The sequence below is a fragment of the Hippopotamus amphibius genome, chromosome 1, assembly GCF_030028045.1.
Source record: "Hippopotamus amphibius kiboko isolate mHipAmp2 chromosome 1, mHipAmp2.hap2, whole genome shotgun sequence".
Lineage (NCBI taxonomy): Eukaryota > Metazoa > Chordata > Mammalia > Artiodactyla > Hippopotamidae > Hippopotamus > Hippopotamus amphibius.
In genome coordinates, this window is record NC_080186.1 from 148,095,931 (window position 1) to 148,120,192 (window position 24,262).

At 47.3% G+C, this 24,262-nt stretch overlaps 1 protein-coding gene across 3 annotated transcripts in view; it reads right to left on the bottom strand.

Moving 5' to 3' along the window:
• The window catches only part of LARP1 (La ribonucleoprotein 1, translational regulator), a 57,455-nt gene that overhangs the window by 13,587 nt on the left and 19,606 nt on the right, over window positions 1-24,262 (bottom strand). The window contains exons 2-10 of one of the 3 annotated variants that reach the window (XM_057730234.1): window positions 8,250-8,311; window positions 7,918-7,983; window positions 6,826-7,000; window positions 5,773-5,901; window positions 5,489-5,695; window positions 5,227-5,389; window positions 3,940-4,084; window positions 823-997; window positions 530-699 (exon numbers count right to left, since the gene is read on the bottom strand). In XM_057730234.1, coding sequence (XP_057586217.1) covers window positions 530-699; window positions 823-997; window positions 3,940-4,084; window positions 5,227-5,389; window positions 5,489-5,695; window positions 5,773-5,901; window positions 6,826-7,000; window positions 7,918-7,983; window positions 8,250-8,311 — 1,292 coding nt within the window. The remainder of the gene's footprint in view (window positions 1-529; window positions 700-822; window positions 998-3,939; window positions 4,085-5,226; window positions 5,390-5,488; window positions 5,696-5,772; window positions 5,902-6,825; window positions 7,001-7,917; window positions 7,984-8,249; window positions 8,312-24,262) is intronic. The other 2 variants (XM_057730223.1, XM_057730241.1) reach the window with 2 other exon arrangements.

Here is a 24,262-nt window from a genome sequence, read left to right on the forward strand (position 1 = left end):
CAAATTCAGGGGTAAGGCACTAAAACTGCAGCCCCAGGGATTTCAAAGGGGCAAAAAGAACAGCCAAGGGACTCCCCTGGCAGTCCAGTGGTTAAGACTCTGCGCTTCCAATGCAGGGAGGATGGGTTGAACCCCTGGTCAGGGAAGTAAGATTCTGCATGCCTCACAGCACAGCCAAAAAAACACACACACAAAACCCCAAAAAACCAAACAGCCAAGTATTAAGAGACACTTAATGAGATATTGCTGCCAGAGGCCGCATAATCTCCTCCTGTGAAAAATGCCACTCAGGAACTCACGGAGCTAAGGCTGTCCTGGGGCTGGGGTGTGTGATCCCCAGTGGAAACGGCAACAGGCCACATCAGCCTTCCTGCAGTCACTGGTGACCCCCAGCTCGCATGACAACCCTGAGCCACCCAGCTTGCCTGCTAGCCCCTAAGAGCCCAGAGCTCTGTGCCTACGCGACACGCCCTCCCCACACTCTAGCCCAGGGGCCTAGCACGCAGGGTGGGGGATAGGCCTCACCCACCTTGGGTCGTGCTGGGGAGGGCCGAGGCCTTTTCTTCACTTCAATCCAGTTCTCAGAATCCAGGTCAGGGAGGCTGGCAGACAGGCCCTTGGGCAGTGTCTTTAGGTTGCTGACCTCCTCTGTTTTGGTTGGCACTGGGGTGACCGCACGGGGAGAGCCAGGCGCCGACTCTGAAGGGTGGAAAGGGGAGGTCCTCAGCCCTACGGCCCTCCTCCTGATGCCAGCCTTGAGCAAGACTGCTGGCCGGAGGACAGGGCAACAGGAAGGCATCCACATATCAGCAGGGTACCTACCTGTCTCCTTCTGGTAGTGCTGGCGGGGCACAAACTCTGGGCAGTTGAGAAGCTGGGAGAAATCAGTCTGGGAATAATCTACAATTGGAGGACCAGGAAGAGGCCACTTCTCTGGCTCCTCCCTCCTGCGGACTTTTTCATCAACGATCTCCACCACCTTGCTGTCCTTTAGGGCCTAGAGGGGAGAAGGAGGGAGAAGATGCAGAGGAAAGACGTGGACAGACTGAGATCTTGGAAGCTGGTAGATGACTGAGCCCCATGAGCTCAGGGATAAGTCCAGTGCTGGCAGGAATATAAGAAAATTGGCATCATCTTCCACAACCAGCGGACAAATGAGATGTTCAAACTTATAGGAGGGTACCAACATGAAAAACACCCTGTCCTTTCACCCTGCCATTCTACTTCCAGGAATCAGCCCCAGAGAAATACCTGCACAAACAGGTGACAACATGTATAAGATATGGATAAAAGGCCATTCACAGTAACATTGTCTGTAAAAGGGAAAAACTGGAAATTACCTAAACCTGTCACCACATAGGCAATTTAAACCGACCATGGCTCATCCATTCAATGCAACACTACTCAGGCTTAAAAATCAGCTTCAAATGTGCTGAGGTGGTAAGAGTCACAAAACAAGTACATGTCAGTGAGTTTAAGATCCCACTGGTGTTTGAATTTTTAAGTAAAAACATACAAAAGAACACAAATTTTTCTAGATTCACAGGTAAAGTGCTTCAGGTTTATCTCTGGGAAAAGGGGTGAAAAATGGAGAGAGGAGAGTTTTCTTTAAAAAAATTTTTAAACGGAACGGAAAACATTTCAACATGTGACAACATACTCTGTTGATGAGGCTGGGAAAAAGGCACTCTCAAATACTGCTGGTGAGAATGCAAAAGGCACACCCACTAGAAAGGGAATCAGGTAACAGCTAGCAAAAGTACATATGCATTTGCCTTTCAGTTCAACCATCTCACTTCTAGAAATCTACACCAAAGACACACTGGCTAAAACATGAAAAAATGTGTATATGCACCTGGAAATAAGAATGAGGAGTATCTTTCTATTACTACTACTATTACTATGATGATGCAGTCAGCTTCCAGATATATTAAGTGAAAGCAAAAAAAAAAAGTGAAGAAACACACGTGCTATATGTTACCCTTCATCTAAGAAAAGGGAAGTACATAACACACACAGAGGCATTTACTTATCTTTTTCAATGGAAGGATTCAAAAAAGGTTGCTTATAGTAAAAGAAAGGGAAAAATGTATAAGTAAGAAAATTTTAAGTCAGGCTTCTATGAACACACCATGTGACTTTGGAACCACATTTTATAGAAATGTAAAACAAGTAAGAAATTAGGGGTAAGAAAGCAATCCCCAAAATGTGAAAGCAAAGCAAAACTAATGAAACTAATATACTTTAAGTAAAAGACACAACCACACAAAAATTATTGCAACCTGAAAATAGTCACCGTATAAATAAGAAAAAAACTTTTTAAGAGTAGCAGAGGTACTCTAAGTATAATGTGTATAAACTGTAGAGTAAAACGAACGAATAGTTATGTTGATGTTGTTGGGAATTAGGATTTTTGGCATGGGAGAAAGTAGTAGTTACAAATAAAAGATACTCAGGGTTATGAACAGACCCTGTAGAAATTTTAATAGAAAATATTAGTACAATCTCATGATGTATTTTATTAAAAAACAAAAACAAAAAAACCCCTCTAGAAACTATGACCAATCAAGCAGCAATGAACACCGCTGCAACTTAAGACTGTGGTTATCTTAATACAAAAAATACCACTTTCCCAAAATAGAAGACCTAGAGCTCCTTTTAAAAAAAAAAAAAAAGGCCAATTAAAATGTATAAGAGGAATCAGGGTTCCACTGGCCAAAGATGCAACAATTTGACTCAGCATAACTACAATAGGTTAAAATAAACAAAATGTTTGAATCAACAAGTTTCTCATGATATTAAATGATACTAAAACAAAAACACCAAACTTGAACCTCACAGGTCACCTTTGAAGGTTATTAGGAATCAGCTCATAACTCTGAAAACTGGAAACAGTTTAACAAAGGAAAAGATCAAGCACTTATCTGTCCTTCCTGTACAAACTATATACTTCTTGGTAACCAAAGAGTTGATAAGGCAAAGCACCTACTTAAAGAGGTATTCCAGCTAACAAATTAAAGACGGATTGATAGAATATAAACATTCTGTAGTCCCTAATGAAGAAACAGGCAATGGTTTGCAGCTTATATGGCAAAAAAGAGAACCAAGTGAAGCATTAAGTGTTATCTGAGAGAATGTATCACTATCGAGTATTCTCGATGAGGAGGGGTAAAACAACAACAGCAACAACAACCAGAACATGAATCTGATCAGGCCTCTCAATCGATTTACACAAAAATTTTGGAGTACAGAATAACATGTGAAATGATACCACTGTGTCCTATGGAAAATTCTACAAGATATACAATCTCGCATATTCAAATAATAAACTGCAAGAAAAAGAGGAGAGGAGGAGACTTAATAAGACAATATATTGGTCTTATCTGGTTCCTGATTTTCATAAACTACTAAAAGAAAAAATGTATGACAGGTGGGGTGAATCTGCAACTGGCCAAATATTTGATGACATTAAAGAACTGTTAATATTTTTACATGCAATAATGATAGTGATTTTTTTTTTTTAACAGGCCTTTATCTTTTAGCGATAGATACTGAGGCATGGATGAAATGTCAGGTTACTGGAGATTTCCTTCAAAGTAATTTGGGAAAGGAAACAGATGAGGAGATGGATGGAATAAGACTGGTCATGAGCTGATAGGTGCTGAAGCTGGGTGATGGGCTCATTACACCACTGTGTCTACTTCTGTAAATTTTCCATGTCTGAAATTTTCCATAATAAAGGGGGCAGGGAGAGGGAGAGATGGTGGGGAGGGAGAGAGAATGAAGCAGAGAGAGAGAGAGGCTGGCTAAGCCTTGGAAGCTTAGCATAAGTAATGAAATGGGGGCTCTTCCAAGGTTTTCTGCCTTGGCCCAAACTCCAGCTCCTTAGGTAAGGACCTTTCTTTCCCCTGCATCCCAGCCCCAGGGAGGGAGACATACCGCAAAGATGAGTGAAATGTCAGTGGTAAGGGCCTGCACTCGGTGGAAGGACGCAATAAGTGTGATGGGAAGGAAACCGTCAGCATCCATTTTCCGTCGCAGGAAGAAGTCTCGCTCTAAATTGTCCACGCTGAAGTAGTATTCACTACGTGGAGGGAAAAAGAAGTATGACTGCTTTATCTTTTGTGAATATGCCTTCCTTGCTCTGTACACTCCAGGAACCTCACACAGCTTCTGACAACCTGTCCCTACTATACTTACAGTCTTAAAGGCTGAAAAGAGACGACGTTATCCTCTCATGGCTCTCAAACCTTGGGTCAAACTCTTCCCTCTGCCCTTCAGCCTCTCTGTATGCCTGACAAGCTCCTCATCCTCCTTTAAAACCCAGTCCCAATACTGTTGGTCACTTTCTCTTCTGCTCCTAAACCATTTATCTACTGCAACGACCTATTTCCTTGAATGGTTAGGAGCTAAGGCTTTGCAAATCAGACAGAAATGGACTCAAATCCGTGCCTTGTCACATACCAGTTAGGCAAGTTACTGGGCCTGTTTGCTCATCAGTAAGAAGGGGATGAAATCCAGCTCATAAAAATTAAATAGACAGGGGCTTCCCTGGTGATCCAGTGGTAAAGAACCCACTTTCCAATTCAGAGGACACAAGTTCGATCCCTGGTCGGGGAAATAGGACCCCACGTGCTGCGGGGCAACTAAGCACGCACCACACGTACTGAGCTCGCGCACCTCAACTAGAGAGCTCAAGTGCCACAAACTACAGAGCCCATGTGCCCTGGAGCCCGAGCGCCACAACTACAAAAAAGAAAACCTGTATGCTACAACTGGAGAGAAGCCCGAGCGCCACAATGAAAGATCCCACATGCCTCAACAAAGATCCCGCGTGCCACAACTAAGACCGGACACAGCCAAGAAAAGGGGGAAAAAAAAGAAAAAAAATTACATAGATAACTACAGGACTAAATAAGAGAATGCCTATAAAGCGCTTAGCACTGAGCCTCACCAATAATGAGGACTCAGTAACTGTCTGCTCGCATTCTGACAATGCTGCCATTACAAACAGAGGCACTAAGGGGAGTGGAATCTACACATTTTCTCTCCTTTTTAAAAAATTGCTACTTTTTAAAATAGAAGTATAGTTCTCTGACGTTATCTTTTTTAGCTCCAGGCAGAGGCAGCAACTGAAGGGCCAGCACACCCTACTCTGCCAGGCTGCCATCCTCGGGCAGCCCCCAACCCTACCCGTCTCAAGGAGGAAGGCACCTATCCACTCACATCTGGCGTTTGATGTAGTCTTTGAGCAGCTCCTGGTCCACGCTGTAAAGCTCAGTGCTGCTGACATTGTCAAAGTAGTAGGTGATGTTGTTCATGTACTTGGGGGTGCGAGGCCCCTCTGCACCATCAAACTTTCGGTAGCCAAACTGGTAGTCAAAATGGGCTATGGGGGAAATGGGCATAATGAGGGAGAGAAGATCCCTGCCCGCCGCCCCCGCCGCACTCCCTCGGACATCCCGGAGCCCAAAGGGGCCTCACGTACTTCGAGTGCCACCCCGGCCGCGTCCCCGGCCGCGACCACGCCCCCGTCCACGGCCACGGAAGGAAGCCCGCGCCCCACCAGCCCCATCACTCTTCACACTCGATGTCTCATCCTGGTCGTGCCAGGCAGGCTCCGATTTGGTCTCTGGTTGCCAGGCTGGGGTGGGGGGGGCCACGGGCACGGGCATGTAGGTGGCAGGCTCAGACCCTACAGGGAGAGGGGGCACCAGGTCAGGCCTGAGGGTGACCCCTATGCCCAGGCCCTCCATAGTGGGAGGTGCATACCTCTGATCTCCCCGCGGTTGGCAGGTGTGTGTCGTGGCTCCGGCGGGCGAGTAGGGCGTGAGACCAGTTTCTCTCTGGGTACTTCAGGCTTCATGTCTATTTGCAATGGAACCCACTTGTGTTTGTTCCCTGGAGGACAGCACGGGCACGAGAAAAGCTTAAAGGAGAAGCCCCTCCTGGCCCTCCCTACCCCCAAACCCTTCTGTCCCTGTCTGGGGTTTGAGGCCTGAATCACCATCTGGTGACCTTGGACAAATTCCTTTCCCTCAATGGACCTCATTTTCATCTCTAAAATAAGCAGGCAGTGAACCTCAGTGTGATGGACACTCTTGGTTGACTCCCAGTATCGATTTCTCCACTGTCAGAGGGCCCCCTCTGGAACCAGACACATGGCAGCCCAGAATCAAGACTGTGCCTCCAGGCTCCCTGAGACACACACGTGCCGAACTTCTGCCGAGGAGAGCTGAGTGGAAGCAGTTAATTCCAGGGTGAGTCCCTAAAAGGCAGGGAGCTACTCTCCCCTTTCCCCATCCTGCTGGGTGGGGTGAGTCATCGGAATGAGAAGAGCCACACACAGCAAGACAAAGGAATCAAAGAGCTGGGCCTGGCCTACTTCCACCACGCTCTCAGGTGAGAGAAATAACCTTCTATTTTGGTTAAGCCACTCTTCCTCTGGATATGTATGAGAACAGCCAAACCTGTACCCTAGCCATTTCAGCCAGAGCAACAGGAACTCCTGGCTTTAAAAGACATCTAACACAGGACAGCAATACATCAAGACACACAAGGAACACTCTGAGGCGGAGATCTCTCTGTCTTCTGCACTGCTAGAGCCCCTGTGCTGAGGACAGGGCTTACCAAGTACTTGTTAAAGAAAAGCAACTGATGGACAGATAGTTGAAGTGAAGCTTGCTGGCCCAGTGGCCTACACCCATCAGCCTCCCAAGGACTTCTTGGGGGCAGCTCCTGAGACTGTTTCAGTAGCCCTTGAGCTCTGACATTTCCTGGTTCCGCCCTGCCACCTTCTCCCAAGTCCTGTTCCAAGTCACTCACCTTTCTTCTTCTGCCCCCCTCGCTGGCAGTCCTCGTCCCCATTCTTCTCCTCCCCTGATTCATCCGATTTGGTTTTGGGGCTCTCCTTATTATCACTCCCCTCTCCTTTCTCCTGTTCCTTCATGTCCTTTTTGGGTGGCAGCTTGCGGGCAGGCTGAGACTTGTGGGACTGTGGCTGCAGTGGGAAGCAGAGCAACAGGAAGGTGATGTGAATCTGAGAGCCTCTTGGGATGGGAAAGAAGGGAGCTCCCCATCACTGGAAGCACAGGGTAGAGGAGCTAGAGCATGTGATGGCAGGCTGGGCTGGATGTATTCTCAAGTCCTATTTTCACACCTGAGATACTTTTGCTGGGAAGAGTGGTCAAACAGGCAAGAGGTAGAGGACAACCTGTCTCTCCAGCTTCCTTTAGTCTAAATGACAGAGACAACCCTCAGGACAGGGGCTGTGGCCTGCAAGGGCCAACTGTTTACTCCCTACAACAGGACCATGTAATTCAGGTCACCTGTGGGATGGAGGATATGCTGGCACCTGGTCTGTCCATATCAACCTTGTCTGTGAGCCAGGGTGGGACTGAGCCATCAACCCAGAACCAAAGGGCTGGGAAGGAGAAGAATGACCAGGAGTTCATCTTCTGCTGGGGCTCAGGAAAGCTATATAAGCTTCTTCATGACTTGTGATCTGGAGGTGGGTACCTGGCCTAATGACCACTCTCCTGTGTCACTCACAGGCAATCCAAGTGTAGTGATGGAATAACACAACACACCTGCCTTCCAATCCCCACTTGGCTATCAAGGACTAGTAATTAACCTTCCCCAGCCTCAGTGGCCTCATCTATAAAATGGGAATTATTGAAGGACCTATCTAGGAGTCGTTGAGGGTTAGATGAAATGATGAATAAACAGCACTTGGCAGTCCCTGACACAGAGCAAGCGCTCAAAGGATGATTCTTGGGTACTTCAATGTTGCCCATATTGCACCAACCACTCCTCTTAAAGAAACAAAAAAGTAACACCTGAGGCTCTGAAAGCTTGAGGCCAAATGTGAACATATACACAGAGTTCAAACCTGCTCATCCCTCCCCACAGACTCACCTGCACACTCTTGTGGGCTATCTCTCCAGGTGTTGGCCAGTTGATTGCATCTCCAAAGTCACCAACCTGCAAGGCACATTCTATGAGGGCTCCAAAATTAACCCTGCCTCCACCATTCAGGCCCTCATCCAAAATACAGGTCCATCAAGAGATTAGGGCCCAAAATCAGTCTGTCCACAAGGACCATCCACAATGAAGAGTCCCAGAAAAAGCGCCCCTGCTATTCAGAGAGAACCCAGAAGTACCTCGCAGCCCAGAAGCACTCATACAACAGAAAAGAGGCTACCACCTCCAGGAAGTCTCCGCTGGGGTTGCCAACTCCTATTTCTTACCTTGCTACCTTTGCGCTGTTTAGGAACCGCTGCCCTCACCACCTTGGCCGGAGCAGAATGTTCTGTGGGAACAAGAAGGGAGAGATGGTTATGCAGAGCCCACTGGAGGGGGCCACAACCAGCTCCTCACCCTCAACACTACCCCACTCCACCAAGCAACCAGCAGGTTCCCAAAGGAGGAAGACGTGGTGGAGAGGGAAAGGACACATGCTCAAATACCTCTTTCTAAAGAAATCATGGAAAGTGAGATCATGGAAGCAGCAGGCAGCCAAAACCCCAGGAACTCAACTCAGAGGACTCTCACAGCTCTATACCCTCTTGTGAAAAGGGAAATGAAGCCTGGAGAAGGTAAGTCCAAGGCAGACTGTGTTCATGCCAGGATCTGCTCTGTAATTCAGGGCTCCCAAATCACAGATTTCATAAAGGAATCTGAAAGACCCTCTCTGGCTCTAACATTCTAGAAGTCTGTGTGTGAACAGACTTCGGAAGGCAAGATAAAACCCCCAAGCAGGCAATCAAGAAGTCCAGGGACCTCTTCTAAGCTCCACACGTCAGGGCCAGCTCTGTCCTCAAGTGACCTGTGGTCAACGGAAGTGTAAGCCATTCAGGGAAGATTTTCCTGCGTTCCAAGTTTCCAAAGCAAATGTGAGACCCCACCTGACTCAGTGGTTCCACCTTTAGGAATTTATCCTAATGATATGTTAGACAAATATTTAGGGTTATGTGCAAAGATGTTGAAAGGGCTATTTGTAATTTCAAAAAAACTGAAAACAATACATGTCCAATAGTAGGGAACTGGCTAAATAAAAGTTGAACAACTTTTAGAGTGGTCATAAAAAGATAATGATCTCTACTGACATGAAAAGATTAACACAATAAATGAGAAAAGTTATAATCCCATTTTTGTAAGATAAATTAAAAGATGTATCCATACACATACACAGTAGGAACTCTAGAAGACATATAACCGAGTATTACCAGGAGTTAAGTAGTATGTTTACAGTGATTTAATTTTGTTTGGGATTATCCAGTAGTTTCAACAAGGCCAGACAGCCGGCTTTTTTTTTTTTATTTATTTTAGAAAAGTTTTTGGTTGCGCTGCGCAGCATGCTGGATCCTAGTTCCCGACCAGGGATCAAACCCATACCCCCTGCAATGGAAGTACGGAGTCTTAACCACTAGACTGCCAGGGAAGTCCAGGAGCTTTTTAAGAAGAAAAAAAAGGGACTTCCTAGGTGGCACAGTGGTTAAGAATCCTGCCAATGTAGGGGACACGGGTTTGATCCCTGCTCCAGGAAGATACCACATGCCATGGAGCAACTAAGCCCATGAGCCACAACTACTGAGCCCATGTGCCGCAACTACTGAAGCCTGCGTGCCTAGAGCCTGTGCTCCACAAGAGAAGCCACCACAATGAGGAGCCCTCACAACACAATGAAGAGTAGACCCTGCTCGCTGCAACTAGAGAAAGCCCGTGTGCGGCAACAAAGACCAAACAGACAATAAATTAATTAATTTAAAAAAAAGAAAAAAGAAAAAAAAATTTAAGGAAGTGGCTCTGATAGGTCTGGTCCTTTCTACGCCTACACTTTTTCCAACTTGGTTCTGAAGACCAAGAGTTTCTGAACACTTCCACCCCCATGGATCCACGGGAAAAGGTGCACATCCTGGGGCTCTGCTCACCCACTGCTCGCCCATCACTTTGCCTCCATTGTTGGCTAGCCATGACGGGGCAAGAGGTGCCCCCAGTCCCTGAGCAGAGAAATTTGTCCAGCTGATCTCAAAAGGAATGTTCTACTCCTTGATTAGACGCAAGGTTCCCTTAATGAGTAGAGAGAGTCCTTGCTGGACTCCTGTGAAGCCACTGCATTTTTGGCTTCCACCCCATACTGGAGCCACTGGCTCCTCAAGACACCCTACATGCCAAAGGAGAGCTGGGGCTCTGTAATCCAACACACAGCATCCCCCATTCTCAGTGCTGAGCCGTGGAGAACCAGAAAATCTTCTCAGTCCCAAGAGGATGGAGCCCTTAGGCCCAAGAAACTACTTATTCCCCACTGATTTTCTTGCTAATTCTGGTTTGGCCCAGGGAAAGCTAACTCCACCCAGTTCCCTGACTAGGACCAGCAGAGACAGCCATTAGAAGATCATCTCCCTTGGGACTTCCCTGGTGGTACAGTGGTTAAAAATCTGCCTGACAATGCAGGGGACACGGGTTTGTTTGATCCCTGGTCCAGGAAGATCCCACATGCCACAGAGCAACTAAGCCTGTGCACCACAACTATTGAGCCCAAGTGCCACAACTATTGAAGCCCACGTGCCTAGAGCCCGTGCTTCACAACAAGAGAAGCCACCACAACGAGAAGCCTGTGCAGCGCAAAGGAGAGTAGCCCCCACTCTTCGCAACTAAAGAAAGCCCACGTGCAGCAACAAGGACCCAACACAACCAATAAATAAATAAATTTATATTAAAGAAAAAAAGATCATCTCCCTCGATTACACATGAGCTATGGCAGTAATCATTTTTCCAGGGGCCCAGCCTCCAGATTCCAGCAACACTTCTTGCATGCTACCAGGACAAGAGCAGGCCAAAAGGCCTGCAACATCAACTTCAGTAACACAAAATTGGAAAGGGGAATCAGATTCAGAGGGCAAGTTCCTGAAGACTACTGAAAAAGGTTTAAGGAAAAGTTTTTCAGGTCATTGTCTATTTCCTCTAATAAAAAACTCTTTTAAAATTGGGAAGAATCAGATTCTGCAATCACCCTGCCTGACATTCTGTTCACCAAGATCACAAAGGGACATGGTAAAGTACTAAAAGTTCAGTCTCCAATTGATGAGAGCGCCCTATTGCCACTAAAAGACCCCACTGATTCCCTACTTCCCCACCAATCCCAAGCTGACCAGGGGTATGTGGCTCATCTGGGCACATACAGGAAAGACCCTTCAACTAGCCCCGTGTGGAGTTTGTTGGAAAAGTCCCATCCCTAGCTAGCCTCCCTCTATCCCAAGGACCCATTAGTGCCCTATTCCTGCTCTGCTTCCAGCTAGGGCCTCAGGCTGCCCCTGCTCCAAGGAAGATCAAAATTCCCCAGAGAGAGAAAAGTCCTCCAGGAAGACAGAACTACTTCTACCTTTAAGCAAAATCCCTAGCTCTATTAAAACAGTGTGGGGCCCAGGGAAATTCAGGAAGGCTCAGATGAGCTATTGTCAGGCCCTGGGGCAGGCTGGCAAAACGACTAGGCTTTCTGACTTCGATTACACGTCACTTTTTGGGTCCCCTCCCAACCACCTACCTTCATCAGGCAACCACACACACATACACAGAAGCTCCACAATATGCAGGGCATAGCATTTAAAATGACTCCCAATGAAAACCAATCTTTTGTGTAAGGTGCCAGTCCCTACATCCAGCACCATCCCAGCGAAGTCAGGGGACAAGCCCTCTCCTCCCACCTCTACATTCTGAAACTTGTGCCAGCTGCCACTGACCCAAGCCCAGCACAGGAAACACTACACTCACCACCTTGCACCTCCCCAAGAAAACAGCTGTAGAGCAGCAGAAAGGCCCATGGTTCTAATTCTCCCCCTTCGCAGACAAGACAGGCAACTGAGGCCCCCAAAGAGGAAGGGGCTTCCTTAGGGAAGAGCCAGGATGGGAGCCAGAAGCCTCAACTGCCTTTGTCCATTGCTCCTTCCAGCTCACCAGAAATCCCACTGGTGTCCACTGGTGGGAAAACGGGTCAAAGTCTTCCTGGTGCAATCTTACAGCACTTCTCTGGCGCTTCCTGGTAAAGAGTCACTGGTAACAGGGAGAGGTTCTCAGGTAGAGGGGAAGGCAGAAGTATGCTGAGGTGAAGCCCAGCATTCAAGGAGAGGAGGATGGCAGACAGAAGAGGCTCTATGAGTATCTCTCTCCTGACTAAGGTAAGCCAGGGACTACGTGGTAAATGGAAAAGGAGAAAAGCCACTCTCCATCCCACAGAAGCATAGTTGGCTAGGAGCCGGTACTGTATGTTGTTCCAGAGGGGTCAGGTTAAGGAGCTTTCTAAAAACACACATGCATTTGTGTATTAAATGAAGCCTATCAGAATCTCTATGTGCAGTCAGGGGTGGGGTGACCAGGGGCTTTTGGGAAGCTCTATCCGATAGGCAAACTCACTATTTTCACTTAAGATTGAGAGCGGTGCGGAGAAGTGGAGCTAAACCATTACGGCTAATGCAAAACGACAAGGAACAAGGGGCAGAAACTGAGTGCTGAGGGGTGACAGGGTAGAGAGGATTAATGAGTGGGGTGGTGACAGCAGAGAGGTGGTTCCCCTGTAAAGTGGAGGTGGCTAACCACACAACCTCGACTGTCTAACCTCTGGGCAGTCTCTGCACCTCCACTTCCAATCAAGTGTGGGCCACTCCTTCACTCAAACACTGTATGGGGAAGGAAGACAGCCCATAGTGAAGCACATGGATTTTGTTATCTGACTCTGGCTGGAGTCCCTATTTACTCTGCCCCTTGCAGGGCCTCTTTGAAGTTTCCTCATCTGTAAAACTGAAGTCATAATTATCTCACAGGGCTGATCTGACAGCTAAATGAACAGAACACAGTAAGAGTGCCCAGCATGCAGTAAATGCTCAATAAAGGCTATTGCAATTTAAATTCACAAAGGCAGCTTCTTAATATTTCCAAGCAATCCCCATCCTCATCGTTAGAGAGAGAGAAAGAAACCATCAAATAATCTCTCAACATGAGAAGAATTAGTGCATGGGAAAAAAACTCCTGGGGATCAACTGGCTCAATTCACTTAGTCAGGTTACAGATTCACCCTCCCCTCCCCCGGCCTGGCTGTTCTTTCGGACACTGCCCCCCAGGGACCAGCTGGCTCCATGTCAGGTCTCCCCAGGAAAGAGGGAAGAAAGAAGGGGGAATTTGCCACAGGTCCCTGGGGAGGCTTTATAAACCCCTGCCACACTAGTGAGGAAGGAAGAGCATAAGGAAGGCCTGGAGTTCCCTTGCAGCTGGAGAAATTCAGTCACTCCATCTTTTACTCAGCATGGAAGAGGAAGAGAGCCTGGCCCCAAGCAGTTTCTGTCAGCCTACAAGCGGGCTAGTAATAAGCACAAATACACCCAGTACAAACCCAGGTAAAAACAAAGTACAGCTGACCCCTGAACAACACAGGGGTTAGGGGCACCCACCCCCCACACGGCCGAAAAATCCAATCGTACATCACGTGGTACTGCTTTTACCATTGAAAAAAAACCACGTATAAGTGGACCCACACAGTTTAAACCTGTGTTGTTCAAAGGTCAACTGTATTTTCCATATTTCTTATTCCAGAAAAATCCTAAAGCTGCTGACCTTTTGGGAAAAAAGCTACCTAGAAGGGTCAGATCTAGGAGGTCTAAGGAGCAGGAAACTAGGGGAGGATTTTAGGGGGAGAAGGCATGTGGGTGAGTCAAACTCATCAGGTTGTGGTAAAAAGAACGGGTAAGAGGAAGAGAAAAGCTGGAAATGAAACTGAGGGATGAGTGTAGGTGAAAAGTGAGATGGGGCTGGGCTAGATACAAGAAGTCTGCAGGATGGGGCTGGCCAGAGAGAACTACTAGATTTCAGGCCTTAGTGCCAGGAGAATAGGGAAAGGCCAAACATTTATTTTGGGGCTGGCATCGTCTCCTGGAGATTAGCAAAGTATCTAAAAAGACCAAATTTACCCTGATTGCAAATAACTTCTACCTCAGGGAACAAGGTAATTTGTTAGGGGCTAGGGGCTGCATTACTGGAGTTCATACCCACCTGCTGCCCTATACCTGGCCATTAGGTCGACCTCCTCGGGGGAGTCCGACCAGATCCCAGGTGAAGTATCCTGGCTCTGTGCTCTCGCTGCGTTGTTTGTTAGCTGCCTGGTTACTTATCTACCCTCCACCCCACCCCACCCCTTAAGAGCAGGTACCAGGCTGCTTTCAAAGCAGTGATCCCAGTGCCTATCTCAGGGCCTGGCAACAGAGTTGACATTTGTTTAATGAATGGCAAGTTCACACACCCATCTCCTCTAAGATTTCACACCAGAGAAGAAAAGAAGCTTTGCTTTCCAAGTGCTAGTTCCTGAGCCTATGGCCTCAACCTTCAGCCGGAGCCTTCCTCCAGGCAGAGAAACAAGTGTCCTAGGCACTGCTGGCTGCCAGGGGAACCCATGCCCCAGCCCTACCTTGACCCCAGAGGCAATTCATTACCTGAAATCAACCTTGGGTCCTAGTCCAGTCCAGACTCCAGTACTCATCAGTTGTATAACCTTGGAGACACTACCCACCACCCTTCCTGGCCTTCCTCACCTTCCTCAACTGAACAAAGGGTATTCACATCTAGAGTAGAGAGAAGAGAAAGTAAGATCTCAACCAGTGAGACTTCTCATCAAAGCAGAAGAGATGCTAGCAACAAGCTGTGGTTGTAATATTAATGGAATGAGCAATTACTAGATGCCATGCTCTGTTCTAACGCTGAGTTAGTTTCTCTAATTGGTCTCATTTCACAAATGAGGAAACCAAGGCACATGGTGGAAAGGTTATTTACCAAGATCACAGCCAGCAAGCAACAGAACAGGATCTGAAGCCAAGCAATCTGACTCTAAATCCTGTGCTCTCTACCACTAGGAGGAGGATCCAAATTACCTCCTCATTGTGGCCAATAGGGCAGGCCCTTAATGGCTGGGCTGCACAGTATCATTCTATACACTGGAGAAAATCAAGGCCCACTGCACAGAAACCTAAGGTCACAGAGCCAGGCAAGTGACACCGGATTGGACACTGGCAACTTGACAATTCCCTTCTCCCCCACCCAGAGAGAGGGGAGGGAAATTGCCACCAAGCATACCCAGAGGAAGTCCCTACCTTTGGCACCCCCACAGTCCTGTGAGGAAAGAGGCATTGCTTTCAGGCCCGCCTCCCAGTTCCTCCACTCCTGCCTCTGCCCCAGTGAGGAGGGGGTGGAGGGGTGGGGGTAGGCGTCCAGCTGACATGGATTCTGCCCCTACCACTGCCTGAGCTGCAGCCCAGGACCCTCATTGTGGAAGGCAGAGAAACCATTTAAGGGAAGAGAGCAAGGGCAGCAGGAGTCTAGATTACATCACCCACCTGTGCCCGTCCCTCCCAGGCCAGTCTGGGGCAGAGTCAGAAAAGCCTGGTGTATTCTCAGCTGTCATCTAGCCTGCGAGTGTGGTGGAGTTATAGAGGAGGAGCTTGGGGGCCACCATCATTTCATCCCATCGCCGCTGATCCCAACACCACCCCAACCCCTGGCAGGAGCACTCTTCTACAAAAAAAAAAAAAAAAAAAAAAAAAAAAATGCTGCATTAACCATCCTCACCTTGTTTGCTGATTCCTACCGTTGCCATCACCTCTCAGAAGCCTCTCTCTGTCCAGCCTTCCCACCCTGACCTCCCCCAGACCTGCAGATGAAACACAGAAGGGAGCTGAAGGGTGCCTTTACGGAAAGGAGTAGGCAGAGAGAGGAAGCCTTCAGAAGGTCAGATCATCTTGAGGCTCCGCTCAAAGGAAGCTTCTGAAGAGCCTGTGCCCCTTGGCCTGGGAGGAGGGGCAGAGGTAGGGGTGGCGGGCTCTGGTCACATGATGCCGTCTAGCCCAGCCCAGGCTCAGCCCCAGTCAACTATCTTTAGCCCGCGGTGACCCTTTAGCCTGCGGTGACTCTCCCTGCCCAGACACGGACTCTGCCGCCCTGGGGTGGCTGTGGTCAATCCCACTACTGATATCAGTCGCTGAAGTCCTACCCCAAAGCGAATTAATAATCATCACAGCTGAAATATATTAGCAGCCAGTGAAGCCTCTGGCCTCCAAGCACCAGCTCCCTAACCCCAGCCTTTCTGAAGAGCACATTTGATTCTAGTTAGAATGGTAATCATAATAACCACCTTTAACTGAGTGCTGACTAGGTGCCAAAAACTGGTTTAAGTTGCTTTCTATGTGTAATTTCACATAATTGCCTCAAAAAGACATTCCAGGTGTTCAGAAGATGAAATCGAGGGAAGAGACTTGCCCAGGGTCACACACAATATATTCCCTGTGACACTACTCACAGATCTCAGTGTAAATTCTTCTCAAGGCCTTCCCTAATCGCCCAACTAGCAACTCTGGATCAAGTTCTAATTCGGTCTATCACACAGGATCTTCAGAGCGCTCATTAGGCCCTGAAATGGTTGCATTTGTGTGCATCTCAACCCCACTAGACTAATCAATTACTGAGTGCATACACTATCCATGCAAAATGCCAAAGTTCTTCGCATGCAGTAGCTCATTTATTTTTCACAACCATGCTAGGAGGCAGGTAAGACGATGATGACTCCTAGTAATAGGTGAGGAAACTGAGGCTCAGGGAGGCCACCTGCCTGGTACATAGCAGGGCTGGACTGAAACCCAGGTACAGCCTGACTCCACCTTGGGCTTCACCAGCTGGCAGTGTGCCCTATGTGGACAATGACTGGGAGTTTCACAAGGGTAGGGCTCTTCTGCTTTGCTCACTGGCCCCAGGAACCCAGGACTGCAGCCTGTACATGGCTAGCCCACAGTAAATATTTGCTGAATGAAGAAGTTTACATTGGTATCGGTGCTTTTCAAAGGACATCCAGGGCATTCTTTTTTGGGAAAAGAGGTTAATTACCCCTATGCATTATATCTGAACAGCAAAGCTGTGCAGCCTGGCAGCTGCAACCCCTTTGGAGTCTAGACCTATGCCCCGTTCCCCTTCAAGTTAGTTAGAATCAGCGTGCTTCAACCCAAACACCAGACACCAGCTGTGGAAAACTGAACAGAGCGTGCAGCAAAGAAAACAGCACAGGAACTCCCCAGAGGTCCCAGACTTAAACCTCCAGGCCCCGACTATACCATACATCACAAGGCTGGCTGGCAGGCATGGCAAGCTGGGAAGCAGACACCAGCTAAGAGGACAGCACCCACAAGAGCAGTCACAACGCCACCCATAAACACAAGCTTATGTTGCCAGAGCTTCTGAGTTTTCAAGAAAGGTAGAAAAATAAAATTGATATGGAAGATAAATTTTCTGCTTTCTAAATACTGTTAATGAATTCACATTAAAAAACAAAACCCTTCCTGAAGCCATATCCAGCTTGTGGGCTCCTGCATGCTCTCCTAAACCCTGAGGGTCAAGCCAATCATCCAGCAGCTGGGCCCTGGATTTCTGAGCCAATCCTCAGGTAGGCTGCAATGATCTGCTGCTCCACTGACTCCATCGTCCATATGTGGGAGGCTGCTGGCCTCAGAGCTGGTTTTCCCTTGTCCCTGTGGTCACGCACCACCTTAGGTAACCCAAACTCAATTTTTACTGTCTTAAGTCTAAGGCATTCTCTGCTGCAAGAGGCTTCTGAATCCCCAAGAAATTACTTTGGATTATCCCTGTTATTGGAGGGAAGAGGTAGGAAGGGACTTGAGAACTCATGCCACTGAGGCCCAAGAGGGATCAGGCTGTGCCCAAAGCGACCAGTGAATTGTTGTGGAGCTGGCACTGAACATCAATTTTCTGCCTTGTGATCCAGAGCTTTTCCCACAGGTCAGGAAGCCAATTTTCCCACTTGACAAGATACGCTCTGTGCACAACTACACCCACTCACAGGCTGGGGGGCAGGGCCTCAGGGACCCAAGCATTCCAGGTACCACTCCCCACAACCACTGATGGTGCCTATAACAGAGTCCCAGAAAGCCCCCCTGTTTTTAAGAATGGCTTCTGACATGGAACTGGAATACATGACAGAAAAGGAGGGGTGCTCTGGTTGAAGCGGATCTCGGGGTGGGGCCCCACTTCCACCAGAGACTTAACTTCTTCGCACTTCTCCAGGAAAGGCTCTCGGCTCCCTCTGGAAGTGTGGTAGACAGGCCCTAAAGAGCCTCACCAGCCATCTATCCAGTGTGGCAGGTGGGGCACCCTCACTAATCCTGTCTCCTAACTCTCTGAAATGACCTAACAGCTCCAGCCCTGCAGGACTCTTGGTAACTTGAAAACTCTAGTTAGAAATGGGAGAGACTTGCCAAGTGCCCCAGAAGCACATGGGGAACTGCAGTTCTTGGGTAAACACAAGTTCCCCCAATCCAGTTCAGCCAGATTGGCCTTGCTCCCCCAAAGCAGCTGATTTGTCTCTGCTGCTGAGTTTGGGCCAGCCTTGAAGGCCCTGTCAGTGCTACATACTATACCCAACTGGGTAAGAGCAGAGCCCTGGGACACCACGGATATGGAGACAATTTGCCCCACCAGCAGACTCCCCACCCTTGCTCACTGGTGCCCTATTCCACTCCCTCCTCCTCCAGCAAATGTAGAGAGGATGTGACCCCTAGCGTACTCACCCCACCCCTGGCCCCAATTAGGCTGTTGGACTAAGGGGCAGGACAGAGCAGCTATTAACAGCATGGACTCTGGAGTCCACCTGAGAATGCTCTAACCACCGGCTGCCATCAAATAAGTAACTCACAAGGCCAGGGGAGATGGTCTTGTCTGACTAACTTCTCATGCAGGTTGTAACTCGACAGGCATTAACAGGGACACAGAAGAATGAAAGTCAAGCAAGCAGATTCATTAGGAGGCAGAAAGGCACCTTGCACGGAAGATCCTAGAGTAAGACTTAACCTCTCATTTTCTCAAACTATGAAAGGTGTTCATGGTGGCTGCTAGCTCACAGGATTAACAGCTTAAATAAGTGTAGAGTTAAACAGGAAACTACCATAAACGCATAATGGTTATTTTTTTAAATCTCTGGATGAATTCTTTAAAAAATATTTATTTACTTATTTATTTATGTATTTATTTATGGCTGCGTTGGGTAGCTGCACATGGGTTTTCTCTAGCTGCGGCGAGCAGGGGCTACTCTTCATTGCAGAGCGCAGGCTTCTTTCTCAGTGCAGTGGCTTCTCTTGTGGAGCACAGGCTCTAAGCGCTCGGGATTCAGTAGCTGTGGCACATGGGCCTAGTTACTCTGCAGCACGTGGGATCTTTCCAGACCAGGGCTCCAACCCGTGTCCCCTGCATTGGCAGGCAGATTCCTAACTACTGTGCTACCAGGGAAGTCCCTGAATCAATTCTTAAATCTGTCTGGTACTTTAAAATTTTTCTAAAGAAGGATTACAGTTGCCAGATTTAGTGAATTTCAGGTAAACAACAGTAATTTTTTTAGATTAAGTATGTCCCATGCAGTATTTGGGATACCTTATACTAAAAAAATTACTTGCTGCTTATCTGGAAATCAAATTTAACTGGGCATCGTGTATTTTTAATTGCTAAATCCGGCCACAATAGGAAGGAAGGACCATTGCCCCACGTTCCATGACAGTGAGTCAGTGTCCAGAACACGGAGCTAATAGTCGGGAGAGTAATGCAAGTCCTGGCGCTGGCACTACAGCCCTCACTGTTGGAACTTGGAAGAATTCACCTCTGGGTGCCTTCAATTTCTCTACTCAGAGGTCTGTTCTTGGGGTGTGGGGACCTTCAGTCCTAATGTCCTTTAATTCTATCCTCACACTCACTGACCACCCTACCACATCCTTAGATGAAATCAGCTTTACAGGGGTATAAGCTACCTCTGAAACCACTGCTACAAAGGACTTGGGCCCTAAAATTTCAGGATGCAAAAAAATTATCTATCTTCTTAGGAGCCTGTCAAAATGCAGACTCCTGAGTCCCACCCTCCAAAGATTCTTGCTCAGGAATGGTGGAGCCAGGAATCTGCTTAGTAATTCTAAGGTAGGTTTTCTCTGGACACACTTGAGGTTATCTTGATAGACCAAATGAGTTTCACCTGCTAATTCTGACAGGGGTTTACTCAGAACCACAACACCACATTTAGTTTTTGGGTTTTTTTAATCGAAGCATACTTGATTTACAATATAGTGTTAGTTTCAAGTTACAGCAAAGTGATTCAGTTATATATTTTTTTCAGATTATTTTTCATTATAGGTTATTACAAGAAATTGAATATACTTCCCTGTGCTATACAGTACAGTAAATCCTTGTTGCTTATCTACTTTATGTATAGTAATGTGTATCTGTTAATCTTATACTCCTACTTTATCCCTCTCCTTCCCCCGAAGTTTGGTTTCTATATCTGAGTGTGTTTCTGTTTTGTAAATAAGTTCATTTGTATTATTTTTTTTAGATTCCACATGTAAGTGATATTATATAATATTTGTCTTTGTCTGACTTCGCTTAAGTATGATAATTCTAGGTCCGTCCACGTTGCTACAAAAGGCAGTATTTTTTTAAATGGCTGAGTAGTATTCCACTGTATAAGTACCACATCTTCTTTACCCTTTCACCTGTCGATGGACCTTTAGGTTGTTTCCATGTTTTGGCTATTGTGAATAGTGCTGCTATGAACATAGGAGTGCATGTATCTTTTTGAACTATAGTTTTGTCCAGGTATATTCCCAGGAGTGGGATTGCTGGATCATATGGTAATTCTTAGTTTTCTGAGGAACCTCCATATTGTTTTCCATAGTGGCTGTACCAACTTACATTCCCATCAACAGCATAGGAGGGTTCCTTTTTCTCCATACCCTCTCCAGCATTGATTATTTGTAGGCTTTTTGATGATGGTCATTCTAACTGGTATGAGGTGATACCTCATTGTGGTTTTGATTTGCATTTCTCTAATAATTAGTGATGTTGAGCATCTTTTCATGTGCCTACTGGCCATCTATATGTCTTCTTTGGAGAAGTGCCTATTTAGGTCTTGTGCCCATTTTTTTGATTGGGTTGTTTCTTTTTTGATATTGAGTTGTATGAGCTATTTGTATATTTTGGAAATTAACCCCTTGTCAGTTTCACTGTTTGCAAATATTTTCTTCCATTCCATAGGTTGTCTTTTTGCTCTGTTTATGATTTCCACTGCTATGCAAAAGCTTTTAAGTTTGCTTAGGTCCCATCTGCTTATTTTTGCTTTCGTTTCTTTTGCCTTGGGAGACTGACCTAATCATTTAGCATTTTAAAATCAGGGCCGTGCTGCTTCTTAAGAACTGGTAGTGGGTACACGGGTTCTAGTTTCAATGTTTTACTTTTTATTTTACATTTTGTATCAAATATTTAATAATTTCTTGAAAAGAAAAATAAATTGCAGAATTATTCTGGTGGAAATGGAGCCCAAGACCCCTTCCCACTTTACCTCCCACTCAGCTGGAGTCCCTGAGCAGAAGGCTATATGAAAACCCATCACTTCATGGCTGTGAAAATTGAGACCAGTGAGCTAGCAGGCTTGCAACACCACTTCCACAATCTAAGAATACCTGAGGACGTGGGGAGTGGGGAACCTTGGTTAAATGTAGATTCCTGCCTTCCCCCAAGCTCCAGAAAGCAGTCTGTGGAGAGGGGCAGAGCATGGGCTTCTCCATTTTTAACAAGTTTCCTGCGCAATGCTGATGCCAATTACTGTGTGAGAAATGAGCTGCCAATGAGTGAGACTGACAGGAAGGGACCCAGGGTCTCTAAGCCCCAGTCCAGGGTCTCACATTTAGGGACAGGACGTGTAGACAGGAATTAACTAGCTCACAAGACCAGGAAGGGAGCGTGCTTTAATTACACAAACTGACAGCAGCCAGGGGAGGGATGTATGAGGAGCTCACCCACTCTTTACCCACCATCCAGTCTCCAGCATCAGGAACCAAGATTGGTCAGGCCAAGAAGCCACAAGCTGAGTGTCTTGACGGACATGAGTTCACAAAAAAATCAGTCTGGGATGAGGTCAAGGCTTAGTTTCACAATGAGCTCCCGACCACAGCTGTCAGAAGAATGAAGGTACCTGTCTGCCTGTTCCTTACAGCCGAACAGCTTCCACCCTCCCCCTAAACCTGGCTGTCTGCTCACCCAGCACCCTGAGGTCCGGATCCGTTAAATAATAATGGCTACCACTTACTAAGCATTTACCTCTGACCTCCTCCTGCTGCCGGCCTTTTGTGTACTTTCTAATCCTTGCAAGGGCAGAGTTACCCCTGTTTTAGGAGACCCAGAGGCTAGATGGCTAGCCAAAGGTCACACAATGAGAAGGTAGCTGAGCCCAGGGATCTGAAAGCCAAGACCACCCTTGGCCTCTCAGCACTGCAGGACACAAACAGTAGGCTCTTGAGGTCCCAAAGGGCTCCAGCTCAAGCAGACCCTACAAGGGACTGAGGCCATCAGCACCAAAATCCACTTCTCTGAGCCTTATTAGCTCACCTGCCAGGCGAGGATAATGCCACTCAGCATAGGGGCCAGGGGCAAAGCACAGCCAGGAATCAAAGCACTGTTTATTGTGAAGGCAATGCCCTAAAAGGCCTCAGCTCTGACTGCACCAAGCCCAGAATTTTGCCTCCTCCAGCAGATCAGAAAGGAGAGGAGGGAGGAAACTGCAGAGACCCCAGAGGACAAAGGACAGACAGGAGGGAGAAAGGCGGGTAGAAAAGCAGAGGTTTTATGTAGGCCCTGCTTCAGGGCACAGGGGAGAGCTAAAGAGAGCATAAACCACCCATTCAGATAAATTACCTTTCCTTATTCTTGGTGACCAGGGCTAATCAGCTCATAAGGTCTCCCTCATCTATCACTGCATCTAAGTCTCACAATGTATCAGTTTGAGGTAAGGAAGGGTGGACATGGTTCTCCCCATATTATACTATAAGACAGAACTGAGACACAGTGAGCTTCCTGGTTTGTCCCAAGAATACCAACTTGTTTTTGAAGATGCCAGCCCTGGGCTCCTGCAGCTCTATCATGAAACGTGACCACTGACGTAAGAGGTTTTGGGTGCCAGGCGCTGGGAAAGTAATGGTAAACAACATAGTCCCTAACCTTCTGAAGGCTCAGTTTATATAAAGCCTTAATCTTTTTAAAAAAAATAAATTTATTTATTGGCTGTGTTGGGTCTCTGATGCCGCACACGGGCTTTCTCTAGTTGCAGCAAGAGGGAGCTACACTTCATTGTGGTGCGCGGGCTCCTCATTGTGGTGGCTTCTCTTGTTTATGGCACATGGGCTCAACAGTTGTGGCTCATGGGCTCTAGGGCACAGGCTCAAATAGTTGTGGCGCACGGGCTTAGTTGCTCTGCGGCATGTGGGATCCCCCCAGAGCAGGGATTGAACCGTGTCCCCTGCACTGGCAGGTGGATTCTCAACCACTGCGCCACCTAGAAGTTCCTAAAGCCTAAATCTTAACTCCACCTGTAACTGGTTGATCTCAGCTGCTTGGGATGCTGTACTGAGGATCCTCAATAAAACAGGCTCAGGAAAAGCCTGTGATCAATTAGCAATGTCTGTTGTGGGCAGAAGGGACATCAATCACAAACGTATTTATAATTCCAGTTTGGTAACAACTGAAAAACGCCCTTCATCACAACAACCATTTAGCCCACACTACATACTGAGGATGAAGAAGAAAGATTGCCAAGGGTCCAGCCCATGAAATTAATGACATGAACGCTGACATGGGTGGTGGTGGACTCAATGCATTTTCCCTCCAGGGACCACTCTGTCCTCCCCCCAGGTAAGAACTGCATCCCTTAGGCCTGGCCTCTTTCAGAGAGATTAAGGCAAGGCCCAGGAAGAAGAAACTGCAGAAACACAGTGAGAATTATGGAATGGGTGCCTCTTTGGAAAGCTCACTGGGCTGCTACTTCCCCAGGGTCAGCCCAGATCACCCCACTTCACCATTAGCAGCAGGGCGGTGCAATGGCTAAGCAAGAGCCTGGGCTCCAGAGTCCTGGCTCTGCCACTCCTACCTGAGTGACTCTGGATTTCTGTAAATCAGAATAGAGTTTCTAACTTATTGGGATTCTGCAGATTAAACAAGTTGATACTTGCAAAGTGCCTGAGGAAGCACATAGGAAGTACTCATTATTTGTTAGCTGTTATTTTAAAGTTTACAGATATCTCTGATTAACGCCACTAACATATTTTTCCACCACATCTCACTCACTGGTGAGCCTATTAGGTACTTAATCCTGGATGTTTGCTTCATGCTTCTCACACCTCCTCACACCATGCTT